The sequence below is a fragment of the Coregonus clupeaformis genome, chromosome 13, assembly GCF_020615455.1.
Source record: "Coregonus clupeaformis isolate EN_2021a chromosome 13, ASM2061545v1, whole genome shotgun sequence".
NCBI lineage: Eukaryota > Metazoa > Chordata > Actinopteri > Salmoniformes > Salmonidae > Coregonus > Coregonus clupeaformis.
In genome coordinates, this window is record NC_059204.1 from 8476241 (window position 1) to 8488530 (window position 12290).

The window sequence follows — 12290 nt, forward strand, 5'->3', positions numbered from 1 at the left end:
TATGAGGTTAGGGGTTAGGGGTTAGAGGGGCAGTAGACTATGAGGTTAGGGGTTAGGGGGCAGTAGACTATGAGGGTTAGGGGTTAGGGGCAGTAGACTATGAGGTTAGGGGTTAGGGGGCAGTAGACTATGAGGGTTAGGGGTTAGGGGGCAGTAGACTATGAGGGTTAGGGTTAGGGGGCAGTAGACTATGAGGGTTAGGGGTTGAGGGGCAGTAGACTATGAGGGTTAGGTTAGGGGGCAGTAGACTATGAGGGTTAGGGTTAGGGGGCAGTAGACTATGAGGGTTAGGGGTTAGGGGGCAGTAGACTATGAGGTTAGGGGTGAAAGGTAGACTATGAGGGTTAGGGTTAGGGGGCAGACTATGAGGCTGGGTGAGGGTAGACTATGAGGAGTTAGGGGGCAGTAGACTATGAGGGTTAGGGGTTAGGGGGCAGTAGACTATGAGGGTTAGAGGGTTAGGGGGCAGTAGACTATGAGGGTTAGGGGTTAGGGGCAGTAGACTATGAGGTTAGGGTAAAGGTAGACTATGAGGGGTTAGGGGTTAGAGGCAGTAGACTATGAGGGTTAGGGGTTAGGGGAGCCAGTAGACTATGAGGGTTAGGGTTAGAGGGGCAGTAGACTATGAGGTTAGGGGTTAGGGGGCAGTAGACTATAGGGTTAGGGGTTAGGGGCAGTAGACTATAGGGTTAGGGTTAGGGGGCAGGGTTAGGGATAGGAGACTATGAGGGACGCTGACCTCTGTCTCCTTCTGCTCCACTCTGTCCCAGCTGCCCTCGGAGAAACGGTCCTCGCTGTGGTCCGATAGACTGTCCTCCTTATCACTGTCGTCTGACTCACGCAGACACGTCTGGAGACGGAGAGGACAGACAAGGGGACAGACAGGTGAAAATGAGAGGGAGGGTGACATGATGAGAGAGAGCGAGAGAGACAGTTCCAAACTTTCCTTTCTTTTTTTCTACAGAGACAACTATTACAACTAACCCCACTAGCACATCTACATGTCATTTAGCAGACGCTCTTATCCAAAGACACTTAGAGGAGCAATTAGGGTTAAATGCCTTGCTTAAGGGCACATCGGTAGATTTTTTCACCTAGTCGGCTCGGGAATACGAACCAGCAACTTTTCGTTTACTGGCCATTGAGGGATTGGCTCTCTATTAAAGGGCAATTCCACCAAAGTTAACATTTGGGTTGTAATTATGAAGTATTTAGTAATGTCCTACATGTATATCCTTTCACATCACAGTAATAATACACTGGGGTTCAAAGTCCAAGTAGGAGATCTACTCACAATGTCGTCCTCGTAGTCGACGTCAGGCTCGGAGGGCGGCGTGCCGTACTGTTTCCTCTCCAGCCTCATCTGCAGCTGGCGCACCTGGCATCTCAGCACCTCCACTTCCTGTTTATACCCCGCCTCCATCTGCCTGAGGCGCTGCTGCACCGCGTCCACGGGCACCGGCAGCCCGTCATCATCCAGGTAGGCCGGGGGGGGCTGGGAGGGCGGGGGGGAGGCCGAGGAGCAGGGAGAGGCTGGGAGGAGCTGGCGGATTGAAAAGGTGGGTGGAGCGCTGGTGGTGGTTGGGCACATGATGGCAGCGTAGCCCGGGCTGCTTCTGACTGCAGAGAGCCAGCCTGACCCGGACTTGACAGGGCTGGAGCTGGCTGGGGCTGGAGCCGAGGAGCGCACCCTGTCCTCCCTCTCCCTTCGGCCGTACTGCGAACCTCCGTTAGGCACGGCCATGCCCTGGGCGCGCAGCAGCTTGCCAGCCAGGCGTCGACTCTGGTAGGCAGTGGGCTGAAGGGCTCGACAGAAGCCTGACGAGAGGTTGGCTGAGAGTCCAGAGTGGCTGGCTGCAGTGCTGCAGGCAGACTGGACCAGGCCCTGGACACTCTCCCAGCGAGAGCCCAGCAGAGACAGCTCCTCACTGACACGCAGTTGGCTCTGAGAGACCCGGCGTCGCACCTCCACCGCCTGGCTGTTGTCAACAGGGGGCACTGTGGAGGCGAAGGACGCTGCTACCTTTGACGTTGGTACTGCTATCACACGTCCTCTCAGAGGCACCAGGTCTCTGCCACTCACACCCTCTGTCCTCTTCCCCTCTCCCTCCTCTCCCTGGGCCTGGGGTAAGGCCCACTCTGGGGCCTGGGCCTGGCCTAGACTTTCTCTCCTGCTAGGGGGTAGCGTTGGTGGGGCCTCTGTTTCGTCTGTGAGCGTCTCGGTGGAGTCCTCCATGGCCGTAGGAAGTATGGGAACTAGCTGCTCAGGGGCCAGCAGCTCTGAGGAAGTGGAGCGTCCGATCTGGAGGCCATTGGTGATAGGCCTGTTCAGAACGGCTGCCGGTAGTGGGCCCTTCCAGGCAGGTGGTGATGGTATGCAGGCAGGACGGGTAGTGACCAAGGCAGTCCTGGAGTGACTGTCAGCCATCTGGTGTGGCAGTCGAGGGGGAGGAACTGGGGGGCTGGTGGTCTGGGAGAGGGTCTGATGGAGGATTGGTGTGGGCGGGGGGAGAGAGGGGAGGTGGGCGAGGCCCTGCTCCAGAGCGATGGGGGAGAGGGGCAGGGAGGGCAGGGGCTGGGTGGTGAGACAGATCTCCTCTCTCAACTCCTCCTCCTCCTCAAAGCCCTCTTCCCTCGGCTCCATCTCCAGGGGTGTGGTAGGAGGGATTTGAGTGACGGGCTCCACCTCAGAGTCATCGCTTTCCAATCCCGTGTCAGGGCTGACGTCCTCTGGGCTGTCGGGTGCGGCCCCTCCTCCTATAGCAGCCATAGGCTCCAGGCCAAGGCCCGTGCGGCCCTCCTGACAATGCTTATTGAGGTTGGGGTCGCTGGAGGTGCGGGTGAGGGCCACCCCGTTCTCACAGGCAGACACCAGGTTGTCCATGGAGCGAGTCTTAGGAAGCCTGCACAGAGGGGAATAAATACAAATCTCAAGTTAATGAAAGTGGTGGAGCTTCCCTCATCTGTGAGCTTCCCTTCTGTACCACTAGAGGGCAGGCAGGATCTAAACACTAGAGCTGTAGATACACTGAGCCCATGAGCCTGTTCATCATGATTTACCCCACCGTGAGTAAATCCTTAAAAACAATCCCGGAAAATAAGCCCTTGAAAACACAGAGAGCTCAGAGATACAAGGAGATAGAATTAAGTCAATGGTTTTACAAATGCACTAAGAGACAGAAGACTGGAGTGAGTGGAAAGCCCCTACCTGTCCAGGGACCGTGAGGTGAGCTCGTCTCCCTGTAGGCCGGGGGACAGGTAGAGGTCCATGGCGTCCTCGGCAGAGGTGCAGGGTGAGGAGGTGGGCAGGTAGACGGCCGTCCACAGCTGCAGGGCCCGGGTGTGGCACACCGGCTGCAGCACCTGGACACAAGGGACAGGGAGGGTTAGGAGCAGAGGTCAATAATAGACGAACACAAAAAAATGATCTCAGTAAAGCCATTTAAAAGTATGTGGACACGCCTTCAAATTAGTGGATTCGGCTATTTCAGCCACACCCGTTGCTGACAGGTGTATAAAATCGAACACACAACCATGCAATCTCCATAGACAAACATTGGCAGTAGAAATGGCCGGTACTGAAGAGCTCAGTGACTTCCAACGTGGCACCGTCATAGGATGCCACCTTTCTACCTAGTCAGTTTGTAAAATTTCTGCCTTGCTAGAGCTGCCCCGGTCAACTGTAAGTGCTGTTATTGTGAAGTGGAAACGTCTAGGAGCAACAACGGCTCAGCCGCTAAGTGGTAGGCCACACAAGCTCACAGAACGGGACCGCCGAGTGCTGAAGCGCGTAGCGTGTAAAAATCGTCTGTCTTCAGTTGCAACATTCACTACCGAGTTCCAAACTGCCTCTGGAAGCAACATCAGCACAATAACTGTTCATTGGGAGCTTCATGAAATTAGTTTCCATAGCAGAGCAGCATCACACAACCCTAAGATCACCATGCGCAATGCCAAGCGTCGGCCGCAGTGGTGTAAAGCTCGCCGCCATTGGACTCTGGAACAGTGGAAACGCGTTCTCTGGAGTGATGAATCACGCTTCACCATCTGGCAGTCCGACGGACGAATCTGAGTTTAGCGGATGCCAGGGGAATGCTACCTGCCCCAATGCATAGTGCCAACTGTAAAGTTTGGTGGAGGAGGAATAATAGTCTGGGGCTGTTTTTCATGGTTCGCGCTAAGCCCCTTAGCTCCAGTGAAGGGAAATCTTAACGCTACAGCATACAATGACATTCTGTGCTTCCAACTTTGTGGCAGCAGTTTGGGAAAGGCCCTTTCCTGTTTCAGCATGACAATGCCCCCGTGTACAAAGCGAGGTCCATACAGAAATGGTTTGTCGAGATCAGTGTGGAAGAACTTGACTGGCCTGCACAGAGCCCCGACCTCAACCCCATCGAACACCTTTGGGATGAATTGGAACGCAGACTGCGAGCCAGGCCTAATCTCCCAACACCAGTGCCCAACCTCACTAATGCTCTTGTGGCTGAATGGAAGCAAGTCCCCGTAGCAATGTTCCAACATCTAGTGGAAAGCCTTCCCAGAAGAGTGGAGGCTGTTATAGCAGCAAAGGGGGGACCAACTCCATATTAATGCCCATGATTTTGGAATCAGATGTTCGACAAGCAGGTGTCCACATACTTGCTAATGCCAAGAGTGTGCAACGCTGTCATCAAGGCAAAGGGTGGCTACTTTGTAGAATCTCAAATATAACATATATTTTGATTTGTTTAACACTTTTTTGGTTACTACATGATTCCATGTGTGTTATTTCATAGTTTTGATGTCTTCACTATTATTCTACAATGTAGAAAATATTACAAATAAAGAAAACCCCCTTGAATGAGTAGGTGTTCTAAAACCTTTGACCGGTAGTGCACTTCCATTCATATTTTCAACTGGTACCGTTGGGGGAGGACCTTCAGATAAGTCTTGTGAGGCCTGTTAGGCGTCCAAGAGCAAAAACGTGTTGGTGAGAGTCTCACCTTTCCACAGAGAGGTCATATCAGTGTGTAGGCCAAACCGTTCGGACGCTACAGACCATTTTGTGAGAAGACCGATTTTCGAGACGTCTCACGGTCTGACACCGCTCTAGCTCTGTCACCTTTCACCGCAGGATGCGGAAGTGCAACATCGGCGGGTGCGGTGGATTGAGACGCAGCCCATGCGGTGGATTGAGACGCAGCCCATGCAAAAAAAACAACATATCTCTAGCTTAAACTGACAGATTTTTATGGGGATTTTTTAAAATGCTAATTAGATTTCTGCCATCGACTCTAGGAGGTTAAAAGGTCAACAAAAGTACCAAATAGCTCCAGTCATTGTATAGACACACTCTGAGCCTCGGCATCCTCAGAAGTGTATTGGACAGGGAAAGAAATCGATACACTGTGTCAATGTGAAAATGGAAAAACCCTCAGTATATCTGGCCCCAAAAACTATTTTCTGCCCTTCTGACATTTTGCTACTGTCTGAAGCACACCAGATCCCTCTGTTAATAACCAGGAGAGGAGAAGAGATAAGAAGCGGAGAGAAGCGGGGACAGTAGCGGTTACCATATCATGACTGGGGATAAAGAGGAAGTTCTGGAAGTTCTTGTTGCCGGTGCGGAGCAGAGACCAGACGGAGCAGGTGCGTTTGTAGATGTTGCGGGACTCTCTCTCCCGCCCGTTGTTACACAGGAACGTCCCGTAAAGGCAGGAGTATGTGTGCTGAACCAGCTTGACCTGAGAGGAGAGGAACACAACATGCACGGTTATGCCAATACACATTCAGTAACACTACACTCCTAAACAGAACTAAACAGAGTACAGTCATATACGGTTAAGTCCTTACATACAACACACATAACACTGTTGCTCAAAGGTTACACTCTGATATCTATTTCATGTAGAAACTTTAAATGATCTTTAAGAAAGGTATTTTACCAACAGAATATTAGTAACATGCCTTACTCTTCAAAGAGAACGAATGAAAAGAGAGAAAGAGAGACCAGGTAAGAGCCAAGAGAACGAATGAAAAGAGAGAAAGGGAGACCAGGTAAGAGCCAAGAGAATGAATGAAAAGAGAGAAAGGGAGACCAGGTAAGAGCCAAGAGAACGAATGAAAAGAGAGAAAGGGAGATTGAGAAATAAGGAGAGGTAAAGAGAAAGAAAGCAAGTGAGAGAGACAATGTATGGGTGTAGAACAGAGAGAAAGAGAAGAAGCTGTGGGAAGGCGAGGTGCAGTGGACGTACCAGGAAGGCTTCGTTGAACTCGAAGAGGCAGGGGAACTGTTTGAGCAACTGATGAACACAGTCCAGCCACTGGAGGAAGACGGGGCACTGCTCACTCACGTCATCGGCATTCTCCTGGTGACCGCAGCGGTCGCCAAACTTATGACCGTAGTCCAACCACTCCGTCTCCACCAGCACCTGGAAACCCTGTGGACGGCGAGGCCAAGTCAGATCCAGTCATCTCTCACATCACTGCAATTCAGTTCTCTTTATTGTAAACTGACAAAGGGCTCCCTTGTGACACGTATGTGTAAATAAAACCTATCACTGTATAAAAGGTGTGTGTGTTGTTGTAAATTCAATAGGATGTGTGACACAACTGGTCGTACCATCAACGTACTATCAGAACATAAAACCGGATATTTGCTGCATCAGTGTTAAGTGTCCGTATAAAAGAAGCACACTGTTTTCATCATTGCACCACAGTATCCTAAGGGCCAGTGTGAGTGTCTACCTCTAGTGTCCTATAGAATGGGTCCAGCAGGATCTTGGCGAGCGCCACAATCTGGGGGGTGCGGTCCCACCCGTCTGAACAATGCACCAGAACTGGACGTCCCTCCCTTTCCACCGCAGAGCACACCAGAGTGGCTGCCTTCAGCATGACGGACAGGTGCTGCAGCCAACGGGTGCTCTCCAGAGCAGACAGCCAGCTGTGAATGCACAAACCGAGGGGCGACCAATGAGAACAGGTCTAGAGGTTCCAGAATGTATTCCGAGGGAGCCCCAGGCTTCTGAAGGTAAATAAACACTGCTGGGTTGAGTAACCGGGGATAACCTGGACACCAGGGAGAGGCAGGGGGAAGAGGGAGGGGATCCCCTGACCTAGCTCTGTAAGTAATGGGCTCTGTCATTTTAAAGAGGGTCACTCACTACAGCACCTCTTTTAGAATACCAGGAAGTCTACCACTAGAATAACCCTCTGCGTGCATCACTGATTCCAGTTGGGCAGTTGGGGCATGCACTGTCCACATGCAAGGAGACACATACAAGACGTGGGTTAAAATACTATTTGAAATCTTTCAGGTACTTTGAGCGTTTGCTTTAGCCAGCCTGGAGTCCCAGGTGGGCGGGATTTGCCCTCTTGGGACTTTTCTATTGCTTCTCTAGTGTGTGACAGGCAAGTTCAATAAAAGCACAGCTTAAATATTTGAAATTATTTCAAATACTATTTGAACCCAGGTCTGACACAGCACACACGCAAATACATAAACACCACAAACACACTTTAGAGACACACAGCTGGCCTGCCCAGCAGGAATGAGGCTGGATTGTAGCTGACTGCATTCCCTCCCTCCCTGTGGTGTAAACTTACTGAGGCCTGGAGAAGGGAATGGAGGGATGATAGGAGAGATGTCAGAGGGATCCACTTACTTCCCAGGGTCGGGGATCTGGCTGCAGACGGCTCGGAGGGACTGGAAGCTGTTCCTAATGGAGTGGATGTTGGCCATGCCCATGAACATCACCTCACAGTTAGGGTAGTAATCTGAAACATAAACATACTACAGTTAGGGTAGTACTCTGAAACATAAACATACTACAGTTAGGGTAGTACTCTGAAACATAAACATACTACAGTTAGGGTAGTAATCTGAAACATAAACAGACTACAGTTAGGGTAGTACTCTGAAACATAAACAGACTACAGTTAGGGTAGTAATCTGAAACATAAACAGACTACAGTTAGGGTAGTACTCTGAAACATAAACATACTACAGTTAGGGTAGTAATCTGAAACATACTACAGTTAGGGTAGTACTCTGAAACATAGACTACAGTTAGGGTAGTACTCTGAAACATAAACAGACTACAGTTAGGGTAGTACTCTGAAACATAAACATACTACAGTTAGGGTAGTAATCTGAAACATAGACTACAGTTAGGGTAGTACTCTGAAACATATGACTACAGTTAGGGTAGTACTCTGAAACATAAGACTACAGTTAGGGTAGTACTCTGAAACATAAGACTACAGTTAGGGTAGTACTCTGAAACATAAGACTACAGTTAGGGTAGTACTCTGAAACATAGACTACAGTTAGGGTAGTACTCTGAAACATAGACTACAGTTAGGGTAGTACTCTGAAACATAGACTACAGTTAGGGTAGTACTCTGAAACATAGACTACAGTTAGGGTAGTAATCTGAAACATAAACATACTACAGTTAGGGTAGTACTCTGAAACATAAGACTACAGTTAGGGTAGTACTCTGAAACATAAGACTACAGTTAGGGTAGTACTCTGAAACAGACTACAGTTAGGGTAGTACTCTGAAACAGACTACAGTTAGGGTAGTACTCTGAAACATAAGACTACAGTTAGGGTAGTACTCTGAAACAGACTACAGTTAGGGTAGTACTCTGAAACAGACTACAGTTAGGGTAGTAATCTGAAACATAAACAGACTACAGTTAGGGTAGTACTCTGAAACAGACTACAGTTAGGGTAGTACTCTGAAACATAAGACTACAGTTAGGGTAGTACTCTGAAACAGACTACAGTTAGGGTAGTACTCTGAAACAGACTACAGTTAGGGTAGTAATCTGAAACATAAACATACTACAGTTAGGGTAGTACTCTGAAACATAGACTACAGTTAGGGTAGTACTCTGAAACATAAGACTACAGTTAGGGTAGTACTCTGAAACATAGACTACAGTTAGGGTAGTACTCTGAAACATATACTACAGTTAGGGTAGTACTCTGAAACATAAGACTACAGTTAGGGTAGTACTCTGAAACATAAGACTACAGTTAGGGTAGTACTCTGAAACATAATACTACAGTTAGGGTAGTACTCTGAAACATAGACTACAGTTAGGGTAGTACTCTGAAACATAAGACTACAGTTAGGGTAGTACTCTGAAACAGACTACAGTTAGGGTAGTACTCTGAAACAGACTACAGTTAGGGTAGTACTCTGAAACAGACTACAGTTAGGGTAGTACTCTGAAACATAAGACTACAGTTAGGGTAGTACTCTGAAACATAAGACTACAGTTAGGGTAGTACTCTGAAACATAAGACTACAGCTAGGGTAGTACTCTGAAACATAAGACTACAGTTAGGGTAGTCCTCTGAAACATAAGACTACAGTTAGGGTAGTACTCTGAAACATAAGACTACAGTTAGGGTAGTACTCTGAAACAGACTACAGTTAGGGTAGTACTCTGAAACAGACTACAGTTAGGGTAGTACTCTGAAACAGACTACAGTTAGGGTAGTACTCTGAAACACACAATAGCATCAGTCACATGGGGTATTAATACTCTGCAGACACACACAGAGACAAGAATGTCATCAGTCAGAAGTAAACAGACACAAAGTACGATTTCTCTCTACTGCTTAGGGACTCTCAACATTTACGTCTACATTGTTGTCATTTAGCAGACGCTCTTATCCAGAGAGACTTACAGGAGCATTTAGGATTAAGGGCTCAAGGGCACAGACAGATTTTTCACCTAGTCGGCTCGGGGGAATCGATCCAGCGGCCTTTCGGTTACTGGCCCAACGCTCTTAACCTGCTAGATAACCTGATTGATTCCAGCTCAGAACACACAAGTCTGTCAGGCTGACGGGTTTGAATGTCAACAAGACATGTGACTGGCTCATGACAGTAGCTACAGAAGAGAGGAATAAATGTGTGTTCACCGACCTTCACACTCACAGCCACCTCCCTTGGCGCGGTTGGCCACTGCAGCGGTATAGGAGCGGGCATCGAGGATGAGAAGCTTTTGTGGCGCAGTGTTGGCATCAGGGCCTGGGCATCCTGTCAGAGAGGAGTCTGAGGGAGGGAGGATTTAGATTTCAGTTTTAGATTTAGTGGTGTGGTGTGGGGGGACAGGTAAAGAGAATGAGAGATGGCGAGTTGGGAGAGAGTGGTGTGGATAGGGGACAGGTAGAGAGAATGAGAGATGGCGAGTTGGGAGAGAGTGGTGTGGATAGGGGACAGGTAGAGAGAATGAGAGATGGCGAGTTGGGAGAGAGTGGTGTGGATAGGGGACAGGTAGAGAGAATGAGAGATTGAGGGATGGCGTAGGAGAGAGCGGGAGAGAGGAGGGTTAAAACGGAGAGAGGAGGGTTAGGGACAGGGGCGTGATGATCGATAGTGCTGGCTCAGCTCGACCCCTGGAGAAAATCAATATCTCCTCCTGATGATGACCACTGCAGCACTGCTTAGTAACAGCTACCACAGCGACAGGCGAAAACAACATTGCTAGGGGTCTGTGATCGGTAGGTGGGGCAGAGCCTCATCACGCAGAAACATCTCAGATAGTCATTACTCACAGATAGACAAGGGCCCGGTTTTCCCAAAAGCATCTTAAGGCTATGTTCACCTTAGAACAATAGGATCCTAACGATGAACTTAGCCTTAAGATGCTTTTGGGAAACCAGGTCCGGGGCTACTAACCTACATTTCTCATCCACTCCCTCAATCGGCGGCCTGCCATTTAGAGTTGGACAACATTCTCTGTCTGTCTAGCCTGGTCCCAGACCTGTTTGTGCTGTGTGGCCAACCGCTATGGTCAACTAACTCCTATAGTCCGCTATACAGCACAAACAGGTCTGGTACCAGGCTATCCCTCTCCCACTCGACTCAATCAATGTCGAGCCACTCAGAGTCAACGTCACACCTCAACACAGGAAAGTCATGGACATAGACGGTGGGTGCTCTCTGAAAAGACAGTCCCTTTCCCACAGGCTCCGACTCCTACGGTTTGTGGAGAAGCCATCTTAATGTATAATAACAATAATACATGCAATTTGTTCTCCCATCTGCATTCATGTCACAGTCATTTACACACAGAGAGAACGGGAGAGAGAGAGAGAGAGAGACAGTGAGAGTAGTGGAGCGGTTTGAGAGCTTCAAGATCCTTGGTGGTCATCCACATCACTAAAGGAACTATCATGGTCCAAACACACCAAGACAGTCGTGAAGAGCCCACCACAACGCCTATTGCCCATCAGGAGGCTGAAAAGATTTAGCATGGGTCCTCGGATCCTCAAAAAGTTATACAGCTGCACCATCGAGAGCATCCTGACTGGTTGCATCACCGCTTGGTATGTCAACTGCTCGGCGTCCGATCGCAAAGGCGCTAGAGGGTAGTGCGTACGGCCCAGTGCATCACTGGGGCCAAACCCCCTGCCATCCAGGACCTATATACCAGGCGGTGTCAGAGGAAGGCCCAGAAAATTGTCAAAGACTCCAGTCACCCATGTCATAGATCGTTCTCTCAGCTACTGCACGGCGAGCGGTACTGACGCACCAAGTCTGGAAGCAACAGGACACTGAACAGCTTCTACCCCCAAGCCATAAGACTTCTGGACAGTTCATCAAAATGGCTACCCTGACTATCTGCATTCACCCCCTGTTTTTATTCTACTGACTCTCTTACACAGGCTCGATGTAGACTCACTGGACTATAACCACTCACACTCACACATACTACACTGACACTCCAACACACACACACACACACACACTACACTGACACTCCAACACACACACACACACACACACATACTACACTGACACTCCAACACACACACACACACACACACATACACTGACACTCCAACACACACTCACACATACTACACTGACACTCCAACACACACACACACACACTACCCTGACACTCCAACACACACACACACACACACATACTACCCTGACACTCCAACACACACACACACACACACACACATACTACACTGACACTCCAACACACACACACATACTACACTGACACTCCAACACAAACATGCATATTAACGCCACACACACACACACACACACACACACACACACACACACACACACACACACACACACACACACACACACACACACACACACACACACACACACACACACACACACACACACACACACACACACACACACACACACACACACACACACACACACACACACACACACACACACACACACAGTGCTGGTACTACTCTCTTCATAGTCACCTCTACCTACATATTACCTCAATTACCTCGTACC

General features: G+C 49.2%; 1 protein-coding gene across 4 annotated transcripts in view; it reads right to left on the reverse strand.

Moving 5' to 3' along the window:
* Positions 1-12290, reverse strand: part of mtmr4 (myotubularin related protein 4) — a 102812-nt gene that overhangs the window by 8573 nt on the left and 81949 nt on the right. For all 4 annotated transcript variants that reach the window (XM_045224223.1, XM_045224222.1, XM_045224224.1 and 1 more), the window contains 8 exons: positions 9927-10055; positions 7644-7755; positions 6727-6922; positions 6234-6419; positions 5553-5723; positions 3209-3363; positions 1295-2903; positions 740-850 (listed from right to left, as the gene is read on the reverse strand). In XM_045224223.1, the coding sequence (XP_045080158.1) occupies positions 740-850; positions 1295-2903; positions 3209-3363; positions 5553-5723; positions 6234-6419; positions 6727-6922; positions 7644-7755; positions 9927-10055 (2669 nt within the window). The remainder of the gene's footprint in view (positions 1-739; positions 851-1294; positions 2904-3208; positions 3364-5552; positions 5724-6233; positions 6420-6726; positions 6923-7643; positions 7756-9926; positions 10056-12290) is intronic.